Source organism: Lontra canadensis, unplaced genomic scaffold (genome assembly GCF_010015895.1).
Source record: "Lontra canadensis isolate GAN:19392208 unplaced genomic scaffold, GSC_riverotter_1.0 scaffold2, whole genome shotgun sequence".
In the NCBI taxonomy this organism is placed as follows: Eukaryota; Metazoa; Chordata; class Mammalia; order Carnivora; family Mustelidae; genus Lontra; species Lontra canadensis.
The window spans coordinates 59,193,987-59,215,299 of record NW_022630996.1 but is presented as its reverse complement, the minus strand read 5'-3'; the positions used below and the strand labels follow the sequence as shown (position 1 = coordinate 59,215,299).

General features: G+C 48.6%; 1 protein-coding gene across 1 annotated transcript; it reads right to left on the bottom strand.

Moving 5' to 3' along the window:
• Positions 1-8,880: 8,880 nt before the first annotated feature.
• DLX5 (distal-less homeobox 5) lies at positions 8,881-13,229 on the bottom strand. Its single transcript, XM_032865981.1, has 3 exons — positions 12,709-13,229; positions 10,654-10,838; positions 8,881-9,561 (listed from the first exon to the last, which is right to left on the bottom strand). Exons 1-3 carry the CDS (start codon positions 13,061-13,063, stop codon positions 9,232-9,234), a joined length of 870 nt encoding a protein of 289 aa, XP_032721872.1. The 5' UTR covers positions 13,064-13,229; the 3' UTR covers positions 8,881-9,231.
• Positions 13,230-21,313: the final 8,084 nt, after the last annotated feature.

The following is a 21,313-nucleotide window of genomic DNA, read 5'->3' as shown; positions in this document are numbered from 1 at the left end:
ACCTGGGCATCCTTCAAATTATGAACCTTGAAACCACTGAGCCATTTATCAGAAGTCAATAGAGATACTCAGAGTGCTCCATATAATGACAGCGACATACAGTCGTGCAAAAGGACAGTCACTATAATTAGACACAAAGCAAAGACTACTTACCAATATACCCGTTCCTTTTTTTGTTGAGCAACTTCCACGCTCAGTCAGTCTCAGAATGGTTTAAAACCGATCAGTCTTGTCATTTTCTAGCATTCGCATTGTTACATTAGGAAAAATGTTTTCTTTTCTTTTTTCCCCCTTCCTACTGTGAAACTTTGGGTTCGTAGCTCCCCAGGATCAATTCTGAACAAAGCCTCCAGCTGCAGTGCCATCCAATTTGAAGCAGACATTGGGGACAATTTAAGGTTTTTATCCACAAGAAGGTTTTTTTCCATTCTCTTAAATGCAGCCATAATTAGAGTAATTTTTCATGTAGCCCGCTGATTACAGCGTTTTTACCGTCAAAGATAATTACCTGTAATTTTCTTCCACTTTTAATACTAAAAAGCCATCTTTATTTAGATTCAGGAACAGGAAAGGCGAAACAAAAGAGGGAAATTATTCTGTTATTCATACACAAATTGCAGAGACGTAGGACCTAAAATTGAAAATTAACCAAAATTATAATGCTGAAAAGAATGGAAGAGGCTGCAGAAGTACAGCTGGTAGTGGGGCTTTGCTGAATTATTCAAATTACGTTAGAGAAAAAGCTACCATACATCGAAACCAACACTAATTTTTCTTAAAAAAAAAAAAAAAACTACCAGACGTATGCCAAACCACTGAGAGTGCATGGAATTCTGAAACCCAGCAAATGCATTTTAACACATTGGAGGTGCTGTCATGATACGCCTGTAACGATCTATCTCTCAACTTGAGTTTAATTAAACAAGAAATTCTGCGAAGGGGTCCTCCCAAGAACTATCCTTGGGACTGTGCTTCCTCCGGGTCCTCTGAACCTAAAGGGTTAATATTTTCGCTCTTTAGAAAGTATAGACCCCATAGTAAACTGATGAGAGAGAGAGAGATTGAGAGAGGACAGGGACCAGACCGGTAGGAGGGGCGTGGGTAAAAGGCATCGCCCAGTTGCGGTGCCTACAACGCCTCCCCACGTTCGAACTTCCCCGGAGTTGGCGTTCTAGAGCCTCGTTCTTCCAGGTAAAAAAAGAACGAGAGAACAATGGCTGCGGGGGTGAGGGGAAGGAGGAAATTTCTTCTCGGCGCCAGTAAGCATCTCATTATCTTTTGACACAATTTAGTCCAAAGATTCCCACCGCCAGAGAAAGGCCTTTCTGTACAGGGGTGAGGGAGCCAAAGACTTCTCAGGATCCTGCACTTAACATCTCTAGCTGCTTCCAGTGTCTACAGGGTCAGGAAACAGCGTCATCTATAGATAGAACAGCACCGCTTCTTGCGAGAGTCTTCCTCGGTGCATTCCCACATCCGACTGGTTCCTGGGCTCCACAGCTCGGTTCTGCGTCTCAGCCAATCATTCCCCTCCAACCCCAAGGTCGCAGCGTTCGGGCCCCGACGGCTATAGCTGTAAGAACCGCATCCCGCCCCTCCCCCGCCTCCCCCCTCCCACCCAGCATCGGCTGGAGGCACAGGCCTTGCAAAAGAGCCCTGAAGGGTTTCAGGGGCCAGTTATTCCGGAAACTTTCTCCCAAGTGGAGGAAAATGTCGAAGGGGCTCTGCGGTCGAGAGATGCAGGCTACACCTGCCATTGCAAATGTCCCCGTACCTGTGATACTGAAGGAGCATTGTGGGGAGCGCCGTTGGCTCTCTCGATGCCCCCAAACTTAAAATCACCGGCACAGGTAAAGATCTTAAATTCGCCTAGGGCTAGCTTTGAGTAACAATTTCCAAATAGATTTTAGCTTGGAATCTCCAGCCGACTCCCTTCACACCTTACAGAAACCTGGTCTTTTTCCGCAGTCTCCAGTCAGAAGCTGCACCACATACATCAATAAATAGCACAGAAAGCAAAAAAGACATACCGAGTTCTTAAGGATCCCAATCTCACCCGAATCCTTTTCCTCACCAGAACAACCCTTTCACTGTTAAAGGGGGATAAAAGGTCAGAACTGAAAAATCTATAAAGCAAAGTTGCAGTCTATAATAAATCACAACAGCAACACATAGAGCTTGGAAAGTGTGAGACGAGAAACATGAACGGTGCCTTCAAGTATGGAAGAAATAAAAACTTACCACCAGTGAAAATCTCTTAAGCAATGATCAGGGTCTAGAAATCTATACTGAACAGAAGCAGAGGAGAATATTTGTCTGAGTCTCAGGGCAGAAGCTCTTTCTCTATATTCTTGGTTGAGTGAGCACATCCAGGTGTGAAATTGTTTGCACACCCCAGCACCTCTTATATTGCCAGCAAAATTAGCTGTTATTACTGTCACTGTTTAGTGATGGTTAGCGTGATACAAAAAAAAAAAAAAAACTGCTGTAATCAAGACCTGGCGCATCTTTGCAAATTACAGATAATTGTAAACGTCCAGATTATGATAATAGCATCCTAATCCAGCCTGCAATATAATTATTACAGAGTGTTACATCTGAAACTGTCCAGTAGGGCTAATTCAGCCATTATTTAGACCCTATTTTTGCACTGCAAATGGGTTGCTGAGTTGAAAATGTACGATTGTAATTTCACAAGGCACTCAATGAGTAATGGTATAGGAAGAGGAAAATACAAAAGTGAAATGTGAACGGTAGCGATCAAATCAAACCCTGAAGGACAAAAGACTGTTTGATTCATATGGAAAAAGAAGAGCGGGAATTAAGAAAATAGCAAATCAGTGGTCTGAAGCATTACGTGTACAAATCTTCAATATGTGTAGGGTTGATGTGTTTGCAAGGGCTGATGCATGTGCTTCTGCCTGGAGTCTGGAATAATTTTTCTCTTTCTTTCTTTTTTCCTTTCTTTCTTACCTCTCTCTGCCTCCTGTCTTTGTTTTCCCTCTCTGCTAAAGCATTTCCTTGCTTAAAAAAGAAAAATGCCCTTCCCCCAAGCAAAGAATATTTGTCAGTTTCACGATTGTTTCCACCAAGGCTGCCTCAGAGTGTGCCTGTCACTTGTTTATGAACATTTGCTTAAATGAATTTGCAATCTCTCTTGTCATCAGAGGAAAATGCCTTGTGTGCTTGTAAGTGTTCCTGAGCTCCATCTCCATTCTCTTTCACAGAGAAAAAGTCATTGATAGTCCTAAAGGATATTAGCAGAAAACGTATTAATTGCTGCTAATGAAATAAAGCCGGCTGGGAAGCTGTCTCCTCCACTTGGCTAGGCTGACTATTGGCTTTAATCCTATCATTAACTTTTATTAATTAACACCCCGCATATAAACTAGCTTCTATTGCTCTAAGTCACTGATGTGTTTCTTTCTAGATTCCAGAAAGTCGAATATTTTTGATAAAGGATTGTTCCTGCTCCCATACATGGTTGTAAAAAAGCAAGATCAGTCTCTTAAAACAGGAGGGACCCTAGAGAGAGGGAGTCAGAGTTAGAGCAAGAGTGTCTGGAGGGAGACTGGGGTACTCTGCTGTCCCAGACTGAGGTGACTGGGTTCTAGCTGTTGCTTACAAAGAGGCTAGACCCTTTGTAAGCAGGCTAGACCCTGCCCTGGCTGAAACTTCTGGAGCCTAGTTCTGGTTCCTGGTTGGGGGGTGGGGATGGGGAGGATGTCCTGGTCAGATACCTAAAACCCTTATATCACTTTTTATGATCATTTTTTTATTATAGGACCTCAATTTTCCACCTTGACTACAGAGAATTTCCTGGGCATCTTTGGCAGGCTCTAGAACACACGTGATTTTTCTTCCTCCTCCCAACACCTCACAGACCTGGGAGCTGCCCATCCAGGGCCAGCCCCCAAGGTGACAAGCAGGCTTCCTGGGTCCTATGAATTTAAAGGCAATAATGAAATGTTCCCTGTTTAGTGACCCCTACTTATAGATGAAAGTTGAGTCCATATCCTGCCTCCTCCCCCTACCACTATATCCCACCTTGCAAGTGGTAAGTGGCAGAAATAGTCCTTGGATGACAATAAGTTTCCAGTGGCAGATTTCTGTCTTCTCACCTTTGCAAGAAAAAAAAAAAAAAAGTAAAAAAAAAAATCATAGCTTGGGAACTGTTTATCACCCTTCACCCCCACCCACTTCTTCAAAAAAACAAAGCAAAACAAAACAAAACAAAACACACACACACACACTAGACTGTGTATGGTGGAGATAGAATCATTACTGAAACTTGGAGGAGGTGTGTGTGTGTGTGTGTGTGTGTGCCCGCGCGCGTGCGTGTGTAGAATGGTGTTATGAAGCCATTTTTTCCCTTCCTGTGGGAAAGGTCGTAACGTGTGGTATTTCACGGTTTTATATAAATCTTGGTTTAGGATGTGGAACAGACTCAATAATTCATGCACTTTTGGCAAAGACTCCTACAGACCCCCATAAATCAGAAGTAAATACGAAGTCCCAACGAACAAAAGAACAGAAACATTAATTGCTGCAAAACAAGACTCTCATCTCCTTTAAAGACAGATGCACGTAAATTCCCCTGGTTCCTATCTTTACTGTTAGAGCTCGACCTATAAAACAGGTTATTGCGTTTCCGCTGGCAGCCCTGAGTGATTGAAGGGGAAGGCTCCCCCCGCCCCCCGCCCTTCCGCAGTAGATGCGATGTATACTTTCTGCCCTGTACAACAGGGGAACCGAAAACTTGTCAGATGCAAAAGAAAACGCGGATGGGGCGGGGGGGGGGGCGGCAAGGCTACGTAGAAAAATATTTAGCCAATCCCACACGTGCTACCGCTATTTGGGCTGTTTTCGAGGCCCAGAGTTTCGCTGTGAGTCTGAAAAAAACCGAGTACAGTATGCAAGGACCGCAGGCCACCTGGGAACGCGAGCGGAGGGCGGGAGCGAGCCGCAGCGCCCCCTCCCCAACCTCACGCGAGGCGGAAGCCTCCACCCAGCCTCTGTGGGAGGGGGGCGCTGGAGGGAGGAGAGGGGTGACCGCAGGCGGATCCGCCGTCGTGGCGCGCTTCCCAGAGGTGCCGGAGGGCGTCTGTCCTCAGGGCGTGCCTCTGGAGAGGGCTGGAGCGCTCGGGGTTGGCGAGATCCCAGCGACCAGTGGGAGGCGCGCGATCCAAGGGCTTGCGGGGATGAGGCGGGGAGGGTGGTGGTTGGGTAGCCCTAAAGGTCCTCTCCTGGAATAAAAGGAAGCGCTGACGGAGGGCAGGGGGTCAGGGGGCAGTGCTCCAGGAGGCATCCCTTGCGCTCAGGGCGGGGGAATTCGGGAGACCCAGTGGTGTCAGGCCGGAGTAAGCAGTTGGGCGCGCCGGGAGGAGGCGAGCACCGCCAGGCCTCGGCGCGCTGTGGGCGACTCCCGGGCTGGCGCGGCCAGGACGCCGCGAGCCGTGGGGCGTCCGGTGGGATCAAAGGAGCCAAAGGAGGCCAGCCGGCGCGTCTGGGATTGTGGGATAAGGGGCGGGAGAGAAAGGATTGGCATGGGCGGGGAGATCCTGGCCTGGCCGATGTCCCCAGGAGGGGGTGTGTGCGTGTGTTTGCTGTGCGGGTCAACACGCTCCTGCCCCAGGCCGAGACCTGGGTGGATCTGTGTGTGGGTTGACAGCCTCCCGGGTGGGTTCCCCAACGGGAGGGAGGGAAAGAGGGAGAGAGCGAGAGCGAGAGCGAGAGAGAGAGAGAGAGAGAGAGATCAAGGACAGCGAGGTCTGCGGGTTCCTCTGTGTGTGTGTCTCAGGCCCTGTGGCTCAGCACTGGAGCCGCCTGGCACCCACAGGAATGCGGCTTCTCTCCGCTCCCCAGGCCGCCCCCTATTCCACAAGGAGGTGGCCGCCAGGAAAACGGGGGAAAAAAGGGCAGAAATCCTCCTAACCCAACACGAGCTTCAAACAAAGACCAATTTATCTGATCTTTTACCGGAGGGCCCAGGAGGCGGGCAGGGCACCAAGGAATCGCGCTGGCCCTGCCGGCAAGCCCCGGACCTCCCGGGCTTTGTGAGGAGGTCTGAAAATAGGGGTGGAGGTCTGAAAATAGGGGTAGAGGCTTGGGAGTATGGTGGGGATTGTGAAGAGGCCCACGGTAAAGGAAATTAAATTTTGGGTTGGGCTTAACATCTTGGGAGACCTAGATTGAAAGCTAGGCAAGTCGGGACCGGAAGGGGCACACGGAGACCCCAGGAGAGTGGTGTCAGACAGACTACAGCTATGCTAGGGGAATAGTACATTTCTATTAGATACAAGAATAAACAATGGAGAGAAAGAGGGAAGGTGGGAGGAAGGGCAAGGGAGAGAAACACCACACAGATAATTTTAGACTTCGCTGGAGATCTGTTATTTTTACATCCTTGGGCGCAGGACTGCAGGGAGTTAAATTCTCCTGGGAGAATCCCCATGGTGCCAGGGAAAACCCGCTGCAGAATGGTTTGCCAGAATATTTTTGTCCATGGCTCTCAGACCAACTTAAAAAAAAAAAACAAACCCGCGAGAGAAGAGACCATTGAGAGTGGAAGAAGTGAGGTTAGCACAAGCAAAGGAATCCTGAAACCGAGTCTGTCTGCGCGGTGTGATGCCTACCGGCATCGCAAGGAGACTAGTGTCCTTAACACCAGGCAGCGTCAAGGCTGGGTGATCAGGAAGGGAGGTCAGGAAAGAAGAGTTTCCCTTCTTTCCCCGCAAACAATTCTAAGTCGCCCGTCCTTCAGCTTGACCGCGTCCGGTGACTGGGGATGGTAGAGAAGGGATCCCCTTTTCATAAGCCAGTAAGGGAGGGCGGAGATGAGAGGGACGGCTGGAAAAATATCTGCCCTCTCCCTGTGCAGAAAGGTAAAAAGCATGTTCCAAGCACATTCCTGCCACTCTCAGGCGGCCAGTGGATGGGAAATGTTAGAGGTGTGCAGTGGATGCGCCCCCGCCAGCCTCTCCAAACGCGCAGCCGGGGGCGCAGGGGAAAGGTGGAGCTCCCAAACCGCCCGCGCAGGCTTTCTCAAAGCTGGATTCCCCGGATATGAAGCGCTCGCTTCGGTGTAAAGGAAACTCCCCAAATCTTTACAAGCGAAGAAAAGAGCAGAAAGCAGATCCCTCCACTTCTTCCCTGCCGTCCTCCCATTCTCTGCCAGTGCGGAAAACAAAGTGGGGGTTCGCACGGCCTGTCCCGGAGCGAGTCGCCCTCCGGAACTTCTTGGGAGAAAGGAGGGGCTGGAGGAGAACCGACAGGAGGAAAGCTGCTACCAGAGAAGCGGCCGCTTGGGGTGGGGGAGGAGGAGGAGTCCACAGCCCAGGCCCTGCCCCGTGCTGCCCCGGGGCCTGGCCGGGGACGCCGGGGACCAGAGAACTCCTACCCCCAGGCCCTAGCCCTTATCGAAATGGCAGGCTAGAAAGGGAGGGAATTGGGGAAATGGGGAGGAGGGGAAGGGAGAGAGGGGAAAGAGTGAACACAGTGGTAAATTCCCCTCTGGGCACGCAGCGTGCCTTTTCAGGTCTAGTTTCCCAACCCTGGAAGAACCTTCTCAGAAATCCTCAGATGACAGGAGGTAATTTTTTATGTGCTAATCTCTAACCCCCCCCCAACACACACACTTAAAGACTCTTGTCACATTTATTGCTGCCGATTTCCTAGCTGTAAAATATATCTACGCATCTTGTAATTTCCAACATAGGATTTCCCTTGGTGTCCCAAGGAAACAAAGTCAGGCACACTAAACGACAATCAAAGAGATACCCACAAGCCAGGCCAGAGAGCAAGCCCTGACCAGGCTGTAACCGTGTTGATATCTATGTACAGGGGCCCAAGAAGGATGAGACATAGGCCAAGGTTGCAGCAAGTCCTTCCTCTCTGCCCCAAACACTGCTTCACAAAGGAGAGATCCCTACAAATATTCAATTTCCCATCCTTTGGGACCACTATGCCACTGTTTTAGGTAAAAGCAAAGCAGAAAGACCCCCTTCCTGAAAAAAACACAGTGGTAAAGAGGATGGAGGGGGAAAAAAATATACAATATTATCTCACACAAGATGAAATCAAAACCGAGCCCAGACGCTGTCATTCCTGTCCTTCACCCCACAATTCCTTCTCTTGGCAGGAGAAGGAATGCTCCCTACCCATCATGCTCTGCTTGCCCTACTGATTTATGTTTATCATCCTTCTCAGGTCCTGTGACCCTTCCCTTTCTCCGAAAAGAGCCCAAATAAAATTTATAATCCTTTACCAAGGAGTCTGAGACACTACCATTTGCCACGCTGCAAACATTTCAGGTTTTTTAAAAAAAATGTAATAGGAAGGAAAATTTTCTTCTTTTTCTTCTTCCTCTTCTTTTCCTCATCTCTGGATGCGCCCATCTGAAAGGAGTGTAATTTGTCTAATTGCTCTGCCAATACGCAGAGGTTGTTGGGAGGGGGAGTTGTGCGTGATAATTGCTTTGAGTTTAGAATTTGGAGTGGTTATTGATGGATTTCTGCAGCTTTTTTACTCACACACAGGGTGGGAGGACCAGATTTAGATTCAAGCATTACTTTCTACCTGAAACAATCTGGGGTTAAACTTAAAATTATCTAAATGTTTTTGTGGTTAGGCAAAAAAAAAAAAAACCAACCCTATATATATTTTATGGCAGTACTATAAACAGGCCACATATGTATATAGACACATAAAGTACAGCATCCGACACATGGGTACAGTTTTGCCTCCATGCAGCCCCAATTTCTGTTTTCCTTTTTGCCTTATTGGATCTCTGCAGAGCATGTCTTCCTTTAATTGCCTGCATAAAACGTCACTAGCCCAGTATAAGGAGGGCAAAAGGAGTGTTTTTTAGAAACATTTGGCTTTCATGGTCGAAATAATTTTATTTATCCAGAATATACAGTTTAATTCCTCTATCTACACTTATTTACATGGTTAAAATAACATTGAAAAAAAGTCTTTTGAAAAGTTGAGGTCATAGATTTCAAGGCACCATTGATAGTGTCCACAGTTGCGCAAAAAAAGTTCGTCTGTAAAAAAAGGGGGGACGAGGGTCCTCTGAAATGCAATAAGTTACATGCAAAAAAAGCTTTACACATGAATCTTTTTTGTTTCCGTTTTCCAAACTTCCCCAAATGAATTCCTTTCTTTATGATTTTCTAAAACAGCAAAACACAGCAGTCCCAAAAAAGAGAGCAAGAGAAAGCCGCCTGTCTAATAGAGTGTCCCGGAGGCCAGCGCCAGCGGGTGCTGTAAGGAGCCGGGCGGCGGCAGGTGGGAATTGATTGAGCTGGCTGCGCTCGGGTACCAGGAAGCCGAGTTCTCCAGGTAGCTGGATGCGGGGGACTGGTTGGAGGTCGGAGGGTGGGCATGAGGGTGGTGGCTGAGCGAGCGGGACGAGCCCTGGGGCTCCCACACCGCCGGAGACTGCGGCGAGTTACACGCCATAGGGTCGCTGGAGCTGGGGCTGTGCTCCGGGGGCATCTCCCCGTTTTTCATGATCTTCTTGATCTTGGATCTTTTGTTCTGAAACCAGATTTTCACCTGGGTGGGGGAACAAAGGCACACGTTACCGGGTCACTCAGAGGCCGCCCGCGCCTTGCCTGGAGGAAGCATCTTGGGCCCCCAGGTGGCACGGACCTGGCCTCTCCCCGCAGCTTGCGGCCTAAGGTCAGCGGGCCCGGCCTGAGGCCAAGCCTGGATCTGGGATCCCGGAGGACAACCTGACCGGCCAGATGCTCACCGGCCCTTGCGAGGGCCCGACTCCGAGGCTTTAGTTTCTGTTTGGGCTGGGGGAGGGGAGCGCAAGTGTCCCGGGCGGCGTGCGCCCACGTGTGGGCCTGCGCAGCGCGCACAGAACGCGGCGCAGCGAGCGTCCCCAAAACAATGGCCCGAGAGCCGCGCGCGAGGGCTTGGGGCTTGCTGTGCTCGCGCCAGTGTGGGGGAAAGGAGCAGTGTCCCAATCTCCCGCCCAACTCCCCCCCACTCCCTCCTCAGCTTCCAAAGGTCAGAAGGCGCCTGCAGCTCTGGGTGGAGATTCAAACATTATTATTGTTTTTTGTTTGTTTGTTTGTTTGTTTTTGTTTTTTATGGGCCCCATCAGGTCTGAAGAGGGAGTAAAGGGAATGGGACGACCCAGGATGATTTCCCCGCACAACAGCGCCCCCCGCTTTGCGACCCTCAGGCTGCCACGGCCTAGAGCTCCGCTGGAGCAGGGCGTGACCCTTCAACCTTCCAGCCCGAGGCGACCTTCGCGCCGGAGACCACCGCGAGGCCGCGGGGCCCTGCTCTCCCCGAAAGGCTCTGCATTGTTCAGGGAACCAACTTCTCCAGGCTTCGAGAGTGTCCTCGAAATGGCCCTCCCCTTGTTTCCAATCTAGGAAATTGGCCCCTCGCCCCTGGAGGCCCGAAGCGGGAGGATGAACGGCGTCTCCATCCCATCCCCACCGTCGCACGGCGGCAACACCCAGCCTGACTCATGGAGTCACGGAGGTAAGGGCGCGGGGTCCGCGTCTTTCTGTCTGCGAGTTTCTCGCGGTGCTATGGAATCGGTTGCCGCGGGTCGGGATGGAACCGCGCGGCCCAGCCAGCCTTGCAGCCGAGGCGGGGCTCGGGCCCCACCGCTGCCGGATTTACCTGTGTTTGCGTCAGTCCCAGCGAGGCGGCCAGTTCGGCGCGTTCGGGCAGGGCGAGGTACTGAGTCTTCTGAAACCTTCTCTGCAACGCGGCCAGCTGAAAGCTGGAATAAATAGTCCTGGGTTTACGAACTTTCTTTGGTTTGCCATTCACCATCCTCACCTCGGGCTCGGCCACTTCTTTCTCTAAATAATCAAAATAGACCCGGTTAGAGTTTGTCCGCAGACGTTTCTTTTGCAGAACCCTCAAATACAGTCTTTGAGTTTTGTTTTGTTTTACTCAGTCTTCGGTCTCTTCCCCCATATCACCTCCTTGGCTTAGCAAGACCCAGAGAAGTACGCCCCTCCCCCAAGTCATGGAAAAGCCAGGTAGTTTGATTAACTCCCTACTCAGTTCATTCAGGTTCCTGTGGGCTTGTGCAAAGCTCTTTGTACAGCACGGCTCCTTTCCTGGCGTCTGGGATTTAGCCCTTGCAGCGAGCGGTTCCTGCTTCACCCTGGCTTGTTTTTACGCCCACCCTGCGCTCACCCCCGTTCCTGGGGCGAGCTTGGCCAGCCCCTCCTGGGGCTTCAATGGGGGAGGCTCTGGGCCGTGACACCCCCCCTCCCGCCCCCACTGTCGGCGTCTGTTCGGGCGCCCGCAGAGACCAGACGCTGGGGCAGGGAAGACGCTAACCGAGGTCTCCAAAGTTCAAAGACCCACAAGCAAACTATGTTCCTTCAATTCAGCAGCAAGAGGTCCAGGCCGCTGCAGACAGAGGGCCGATTATGCAGCCCCCATAATCTCCCTGCAGATCTGCGAGGGCACAGATGTGTCTGGTTTCTTTTACAAATAGACTTAATAAGTTCTTGGCCAAAAGAAAAAAAAAATCTTTCACTTACGCACGAAATACAGAGACACTGAAAGGAATGAAGACATACCACCCCCTAGGTTCTCTTTTTAAAATTTAGCAAGAGTCACACATTGAAAAGGATTCATTGGTAGGGTGTTTTCGTAGGAAAGGGGCGGCAGATCAGGACGAATTTCTCCCAAGTTGTGAATATAGACAGGGAAAAGAACTTTCTGAACACTGGCTTTACAAACATACCCTGGGGCCATAAGTCCCCTTTCTGAAAAGTACCACCTTATCAAAACTACCCATCTCTGGAAGGGGTAGAGTGGTGTGTGTGTGTGTGTGTGTGTGTGTGCACGCGCGCTCGCGTGTGGCGAGCTCCTGGGAGAGGAAGGGTGGAGAATGAGGGCTGTGGTCTCTATTCTGCCAAAGAAGGGGATGCTAATATTAGCAGGATTATTAATGTGCTAGTGGGAAGAGATCAAACCTGACCAGCAAAACCTCTCCAAGGAGACCTCATGCCTCTCTCTCACCGCCCAAGCTCACTACCCTCTTAAAACTCTCCAACTAAGTTTCAAGGAGGGCGAAAAGAGAGGAGGTGGGGAAGAGGAAGACAAATTTTGGGCACCCCTCAGCAGCCCTCCTCCACCCTTAAATGGCTGTTTGTTTCTGGAAATGCCCTGGATAAACCACAAGGCTCTCCGAGGCTTCTTTCTCTGGTGGGCTCCAGCCCCCTAGCCCTCCACCCCCGCCTCGGTCTCCCGGGACAGGAACACCACCCTGGCTCGTGGCTGCTCTTAGACTAATCCCGACAGCGTCTTTGAGGCAGCCTTCCACTCCCACGCGCACCAGCGGAGCACGCTCACCAAAAATTCCAACAACTAACCTCCCCTTTATTATGCAAACGCCACTCAGACTGCCTGAGTCTTTCTTCTTTCCATCCCTACCCCCTTTTCAGACTAGTTGGCTTTCAGACCAGGCAACTAGGGAATCCAGAGACTCGAGAGCCCCCCACCCCCCAGGTGCCCGAGGGGAGAATTCTTCCAAGAGTCTCTAAAATGCTGGCCGTAGAGAACGTCTCTCGGTTGCAGAGTCCAGGCCCCCCTCCCTTCTACCGGGTGCGCCCCCACTGTAGTGGTTGGCGCGGGTCCCCAATCTCCCACCCCACCTCGCCCCTCCAGAATCCGGGCTCCCCCTGCATCTGCCCCCCGCCCCCGCCTTACCTGGCTGGCTGGCGGCGCTCGGGACGCGGTTGTAGGCGCCGCCGTACTGGTGGTAGGGGCTGGCGTAGCTGTAGTCGGCGTAAGCTTTGGCGGGGTAGCTGCCGGCCGAGCCATTCACGCCATGGTACTGGTATTGGTAGGGGTTGAGCGCTTTGCCATAGGAAGCCGAGGTAGGAGAGCAGTAGCCGTGTGGGGCTCCCCCCGTGGGACTGTAGTAGTCGGAATCGGTGGCCGACGACTCGGGCAAAGTTGGCGATTCCTGAGACGGATGGTGCATGGCTGCGGACGTCTGGAACGGAGCTTGGAAGTCGCCGGATCGGATGCTGGGGACCCTTCTGTCAAACACTCCTGTCATCGCTCACCGGCGGCGGCTGTCCTTGCTGCTGTGGCGGCGGCTGCTGCCCGAGTTGGCTGTGGGGCTGTTCTGGTCTAAGCAGACATGGCTGTGGGAGCGAGGGAGGAGGAGGAAGAGGAGGAGGAGGAGAGAAGGAGGAGGCGGCGGCGGCGAGGAGGAGGCTGGGAGTCGTGGAGGCTCTGTCTCCGGCAGGCTGACTGATGGCTGAGGCGCAGCACAGCCTTGGTTAAATCCTTAATTGCGCGCTTACGCACAGCGGGGTGGATCGGGTTCCATTGGCCAGGGCTTCGGGAGCAGCAGCAACACCCTAACTCGTCCAACTAGTTTTAGCACAACAAAGCATTGCTTAAAAAAGAGAGAGAGAGGAAAAAAAAGGAGGGGGGGGGGGCGAGTGAGTGTGTGTGTGTGCGCGCGCCTGTGCGCGCGCACGCATGTGTGTAGTTGTTGCTTGTTGGGGGAGGGGGTCTCAGGCAGTCTGTTTTCAGTGAATACCAAAGACAACGCAGAAGCCCCAATACCCAGTTCAGTAATATCTGGAGACAGTGTGTTCCCATCAGCAGCTTTGGAAAATGTACATATTTGGGGGGTGAGGTGGGCGTCGGTCTTCCTTGCTCTGTACCATCCCACCCCATCGGCTTGGCCCGGGGCGTGGGGGGGGGTTGGTCGGGGGGGATTGTGTGTGTGGAGCTGAACATTGATATTGAAATGAGGAATCAAATCAGGGATTGGGAGGAGGGAGCAGGGGTGTAGGACCCAAAGCGAGAAGGAACTGAGAACAATATTCTTAGTGGGGTTCTGGGAGCCAAGTTGTAACTTACCCATATTGAAAATTTGTGATTTGGGGAATGACACAAATTTGCAGCAAGCACTTCTTTAGCACGAGATGAGTACTTCTCAGACAAGGACTGGATAAGGATGCTCAAGAATTCACGCTGCCTGTCCAGCTTTTAATGGCAGAGAGCTCCTGCAAGCCTAAACCTCTACGATCACTTAAAAATACCAGTGTCACCAGCACAAATAACTTAACGGTGCCCAAATTGCTGGTCCCCAAGAAGAGCAGGCAGCCCCATATTTTGTTCAGGATTCTTGGCTGTGTGGATGCCGTTGGACTCCAGGGTCCGTAACTGTGTTCAGTGGCCAGATACTCCTGCAGAAGTGAAGGGTTCACTTACGATTTGTCATTGCTCCGATCTGTCATTGCTCCGGGTCGGAATGGGGAAACCCTAAGAAGACTAGATAGTAGACAAGGACAAAAACTCTTTGGGGAAGTTGTGTGAAGCTCATGAATTGTAACCTCCTAACTTCCATGGATGTGGCACCCGAAGGCCTACCTTTCCACTTCTCAAGTCCCTGTTTCTATATTTTCCTTCCCTTTTTTCCCTGCAGCAAACACACCTTAGCTCATATGCAAAGGGAATAAAGGCTCAGTAATCAAACGCTTGGAACTCGAGGTTCAGGGTTTCCTTTTCATAACACGTCACTCTTGCTATAGTGGTGATCCAGCTGGGACGTTAGAAATTTACTTAAGTCAAACTACCCCCACCCCATTCTCCTCAAATAGGCAACTGCAGGAGCTGGGTCCTGATTTGAGCACTCCCAGCATCTACCTCCAGGGAATCTGAGCCCCAGAACCTGGGATTTCCAACCAACAACTAGGGTGGGCTGGTTGGGCCTCTCATTCCCTCACGCACCCACTCTCAACAAAGAAAAGTATCTACGTTAGTTACGTCTAGTGCTAGTTTAGCCTTACCTTGGCCATGGAGCTACTCTGCCCAAAACAGGCTGGGAGGGAGAGCTAGGGATCTGGAACTCAAAGCAGGGTGCCAGCCTAGCCTCAGAACTGGAAATCGGAGTACCACCCTTCCACCAACTGCCTGCCCCTGCAGGCTGGGTGCAGGGAAAACCACAGCTGTTGTTGTACTGCCCTTTGGGGACAATTTCGGGTCAGGAGTGCACAGGGAAGGGGAGGTGTGTGTGACGAGGCCCCATCCAGTCCCCCCCATCTTCTCCTTCCACCCCCATCCCCACCCCAGCCCAAGCCTCCTGCTTTAGGCCTGCACAGCCCTGAAATTCTCTGAGATAGTCACCCAGGTAAACAGAGCCTTGGCTGTCCGCTCACCCTTGCCTCATGCTGTCGATTTAGGCACCACTGTTCACCACCAAGATTTAAATTGTGAAAAACTACAGGGTGTTGGGAAAGCAGTGCCAACCCCATCGGGCTTCCAGTCTCCGCTCTGGAGAAGCTTTTGGCTCCCATCAAGTCACCTTACACACATCCTGCTATTTAATTACATGAACGGCTTCCTTAGAGCAATGCCAGGGATGGTTCAGAGCACTTCCTAGAAAAGGCGAGTGGTGCAAGGAGCAGGGCTGCCTTAGCAGGTCCCGTGATCCCCCGCTTTTTATTTGTTACAGATTTAAAAGTTACTACGGGAAGGGAAATAAGGTCAATACAGCTGTGCTCACAGCGGTTATGTCCTTAGACCTTGCGGGGAAGGCAGATTTCAGCGAGTGTGAGGTTGGAAACCGCCGAATTTGGACACAGTTTAGAAGTTAGGGATCTTGTTGTGAACTCAGTGTTACAATGTTAAGTTAGTTTAGACCTTGTTCAATTTAACTTTTTCCTTGTTAAAAAAAAAAAAAAATCTCCTATTTTATCCAAGACAAGAAGGAGTGGGGCTGTAGGGAAGGTTTTAAGGTCTTTGTTTCAGTTCCTAAAGTGTTGGTCCTCAGGCCAGACTAAAGTCACTTGTGTAAAGAAAGACTGCTGGTGTGTGAGATCTTCAGATCTGGGGGGTGTCTCTGAAGGCCCAGAGCCTAAACTTTCTTGATTTTGTTCTGCTTCTTTTCTAGCTGGACCCAATTTCCCCCTACCCTTTCCTCATAGGCAGCGGGAGGGAACGGGAGCTCTACGTTGAAAGGAGTCTGATCCCAATCTAGTCCCATTTCTTTTACCCTCATAGTCCTATAGTCATCGTGGCTCTATGCGCGAACACGACATCTGGCCCTGGCCCCCCGCTTCGGATCCACGCTTTGGGTGCTCACGCTCTGGGAATCTCGGCTCTCGGTCGGGGTAGCAACATTTGCCTTAACTGGTTGGTTCTAACACCAAGGCCTGGAACTTTATTTTCAGGCCAGCGGGCCAGATGCTGTTGCCTCTTTTAAAACCCACCGACAGGCCCAGTCGTTGAGAAACAGCCCCACGGCATCAAAATTATCCAGAAGTGCTCTCCCCACTGCGACACGTAGGAAGAATGTGAGTAATTTCATCTCCCGGTAGCCGAAATTTGCACCGGGCGAGGAGGGGCGGGCGTTGGGGGCGGAGGGGGGGCGGGCAGGACCCCAAGAGAAGCGCAAGTCTTTACCATGAGCGCCACCCAGTGTCCGCAAGGAAAGGCGCGCTAACAGCAAACGTTTCCGAAACTCACAGTCACTGGCTGGACAACGCCGGCTGGTCTTTGGGGTTCGAGTACACGAGTACAGGACTACGTGGCTGTCCTTCTTTCTGCCTCCAGCAGATCTTTCTTTCCACCCTACGCCCTTTTTTCTCCTTTCTTTGACTCCTTCTATATTCATACTCTCCCTCCCCTCCTCCCACTGGATCCCCATTTTTCCGGGGATTCAGGATGAAAATCTGGAGATCTGGGGGGGAGTAACAGGCTGTGTTCAATCTGCTGACCTAGAGTGACAGGGAAGAGTCGAGGGGGATCCTTATTTCTGAAGAAGCAAGCCCCCCTCCAACCAGATGAGTGGCTGGAGAGGCTGCAAGAGAGTCATTCACTTACTACTCACTGAACTGGAAAGATAGTGCCACTGAGTTTGCGGGAGTGCCTTGGAAATGAGTGGGAAAGATAATTTTAATAGCCGTGTTAAACTCAGTTTTCTCCCCCTGGCCCATCTGGAAATCTGTTTACTCGTAGGCATGTGAAAAGCAGAACATCCTTTCATTTGGGCTCAAGCTCAGACAAATCATTGCATCCAAAAATATTTAATTTGTGTACTTAGGTCTTTTTAACATGGCAACTATCTTTTCATTTGTTTAAAATGTTGTGCACACCAATCAGATGCACATAATTCAGGTAGATAAAGGACCCCATAATATGATACTAGCATGATACATGCAAACTTGAATCAGACAGTGCTTTTTGACTTTAGGGAATTTTTATCAGACTACCTGTCTTTTAATTTTTTTTTTTTTTAGATTTTATTTATTTATTTGACAGAGATTTTTTTTAAGTAGGCAGAGAGGCAGGCAGAGAGAGAGGAGGAAGCAGGCTCCCCACTGAGCAGAGAGCCCGATGTGGGGCTCGATCCCAGGACTCTGAGATCATGACCTGAGCCGAAGGCAGAGGCTTAACCCACTGAGCCAACCAGGGGCCCCCAGACTACCTGTCTTTTAAAAGTCCCATTAGGCTGAGGTTTATTTTACTTTGTATTTGCAATGCTTTATTTATTACTTTTCTTTATCTGTCCAGTGAAAAATGCTCCCAGAGCAGTTCACTGTTATTACGTCTTTATTGATCATGATCCATCTACGGTACTTTCCAGTCCCAAGGAATCTCAAACACAAACGAAGCTAGTTACGTTATACATTTCATGGAGATGGATCTGACTAATTTTATTTACAATGGAGCTTCAGAGCTTTCTCTGAGGTAGGGTTCTAAGTCCATCTCATAACTTAAGGTAACAGCCCTGAAATACTCGGTTTGATGTTTGTTTAGAAGAGATACATTTCTACGAACTGGGATGAGGTGAAAAGACAGGAACCATTGTTTCAAAAGTGGCGAAGGCTTTCAAAAATATCACAAGTCGTTGGTCATTGGTTTTGGCAACTCAGCTGAATGGCCTTTGTGTCTCCCAACAGAGACTGGGCACACTGGCTTGGGACAGACATTCATAAGTGGTTCATCATCTGAGTTAGCAAAACTGTTTAATTCCTCACCTGGGAATTAAAGAACTTTAAATAAAGAACTTCGGTTTAAACTTCAAGTTTAAAGTTCTTCCCAGGTATTCATGAGGCTGAACTAACCAGGCCCAAGCTAAAATGCTCTGAAGCCCTTATAAAATATTTTTATTTATTTATTTGACACAGAGAGAGATCACAAGTAGGCAGAGAGGCAGGCAGAGAGAGAGGAGGAAGCAGGCTCCCCGCTGAGCAGAGAGCCCGATGCGGGGCTCAATCCCAGGAACCTGAGATCATGACCTGAGCCGAAGGCAGAGGCTTTAACCCACTGAGCCACCCAGGCACCCCTGAAGCCTTTACAAATTGACAGTGAACTCTCCCAGGAAGGGAGGTGATGGAAAGGATAAGTAGAAAGCCAGATTCCTCCCATGCTGAAATTAATTACAGCACCCCTTTGTCCTCAAGCAAAATGTGTTTGGAGTTCAAGGGTGTCTCTTCCAAAGTAATCTCAAAGGATTCACTAGCAAACACTTAGAGAAATATTCTGAATAAATTAAAAGTCCCCACAGGGGGAAACTATTCTCCACTTAATTCCATCCTAATAGGATTTCTCCAGTTTATTTCCAAATGATAGTGCAGATCATAGACTTCTGTACATTTTATTTTTATAATTAAGACATTAAAATATGTTTATTCATTTAACTTAAACATAACTGGCTCGGAAAAGGCCTTAAGTATCCACTCAAATCTATTCTCTGTGAGATGAATTTAATATACCACAGCTGAAAACACTTCAAATTCATCTAAGTAGGAAGTAAATGGGATTATATTATTATATGTCTTCGCAAACTGAATTGAGTCATATTCTTCATCCTAAACTCAGATTTCATCTTCTTGAAAGGAAGGTTTGGCTGTGATACTATTTACAAAACCTTTATTCTTCTTAAAGATATATAAATATTCCAATTAAAAAAAATACCCCTAGTGGAGTTAAAAGAAAAGCAATCGGCAGACAGGAATTCAGAGCAATGATCCAACTCTGGCAAGGAAATAGCCAGAGTGAAGATTAAGTCATCTTTAATAACATCCTAATTCCAAGATTAATTTAGAATTTTAAAGTTCATTGATCCTAAGCCACTGTATTTTTGTGATCTGACAACACCGTAGGAAAAGATGTAAAAAACTACTTCTAAAGTCAAATCCATTCAGATTACTCAAACACCAAGAGCTGGGTAAAACTTGGCACATAACATACACACACATGGGCAGATAGTATAATTTTACAGACGTTTTTGTGCTCTCTTAATTATATTATTTTAATAGATTAAAACAAACAGCAAGAAAATGCAAAAATCTTTATCTACAGCTGTGTTTACTACCTTATACCTTTTATAAAGAAAAAGATTCTTAAACAGGCAGCTCCAACCTGAGATAAGAGGTTTTCCTGCTGTGTTTCATGGCGTAATCAGTGGAAAGCATGGTGCCCACCTGGACTTGCATCCCTCTGTGCTCCTGCAGAAGAAAATTGAGGCAACAGAAAGGAAAAGTCAATAGCTTTCCAAGCGAAGTGTAGCTGACACAGCAATGGAGTCACTTTTAAAACTGTGGGCAGGAAAGAGACATTACTCTGCCATCCAGAACCTCAGTTATGGTCAATCTATTTAGCTCATGAGCACTGAAGTCAAATTTTGCTTTCACAACCCTAAGTCTTCAGTTTTATTTCACTGTTTCCACACTGTCTCAACAGGCTCTCCGATGGTGCATTTAGCCAAGTATTATATGATCATGTACCATCAGATAATTTATTGCTCCGTCCTGGCTTAGTTTTGGGTACGTGACTATGTGCACTCATGGTTTGAGTGCACGCTCACAGTTTTAACCCCGATGGATGTGTGCATTTCAGTTGGTTCCTTAGGAAGTCAGGGAACACTCTTGTTGCTGTGGTAACTTTTTATGGGCAACATACTATGTGTCTGCACACACTATGGTGAGTCTAAAATGGGATGGGGGCAGCCCAAATGGGTGAAGGGGATCAAAAGGTACAAGCTTACAGTTATAAAATATGTAAGTCATGGGGATGTGATATTTAGCAGGGTGACTGTGGTTAATCATGTTGTATTGTATATCTTAAGGCCGCTAAGAAGGTCTTAGCCACCTTCATGTCATGTCATGTCATGTCATGAGAAGGTTTAAGATCTACCTTCTCATGAAAAGAAGGAAACCTTTATAACTAACTATATATGAGGACAGATGTCAACTAGACTTACTGTGATCATTTCACAATATATATAAATATCTGTTCATTATGTTGTACACTTGAAACTAATGTAGTGTTATATGGCAATTATACCTCAACAGCAAAAATAAAATAAATGGGGTTTAGAGATAGCTGGATTTTTTTCTTATAAGTTCCAGGAATCCCTGGAACTGTAGAGGGCAAAGATCATTCTGTTTATGAAACTCTGGACTCCAGCTAGCCACACACAGAATATTAAATCCTCTCCTAGGAAAACCAAGTGAAGATGGAAATCAACAAATTAAATACACAAAGGACAGATACAGGTGAATGTAGCTGCATTCATATTTAGGAAAAATGAGGATATCCTATGGATATACGATTCTCTCTCTACACTTTGTTATTTGAGTCTCTCTCGGCTTCAGGGGTGTCCTGTCTTACAGCTTTTTCACACTTGCTTTTTAAGAATTGCAGACACTTTCAGGGTTGTGTCATTGAATCACTGTGCTAGGTCTCTGGTATGTAACCTACATAGTAAACTTGGAGAGGATAGGGAGAATGTTTTAGCATTGAGAAAAAGAAGTGCACCAATCATCTTTGTACAGTGATAGTATTTTTTAAGAGATTTTATTTATTTATTTGTTTGAGAGAGAGAGAGTATAGGAGGAGGGGCCTAGGGAGGGAGAGAGAGAGAGAGAGGGAAAGAAGCATCCATCTCAGGACCCTGAGATCATCACCTGAGCCAAAATCAGCCTTCAGATGCCTAACTGACTGAGCCAGCCAGGTGCCCTCAGTGAGAGTATCTTTATCAGAAGCCCATGAGTTAGGCGTGAAACTGGAGGAAAAAGTATTCAGTAATTAAAATCAGGTGGTAAAATTTCTCTAACTTATAAGAGCAGTGTAAAAGATTGGCAGAGAAATAGGTGGGAGAATGGAAAGCAAAAAGATCAAAACAGCTGGGCATTAAGAACCTCCTTGTGCTCTCTGAAATAGAATCATTGCTGGGGTGGCATTTAGGAAAAAGCACTTGTCCACCCAGGGTTTGTCTTTTGGGAAATACTTCCCAGAGAAATTGAAATATATGAGGTAGAAGGTGCTAATGACTATTCTT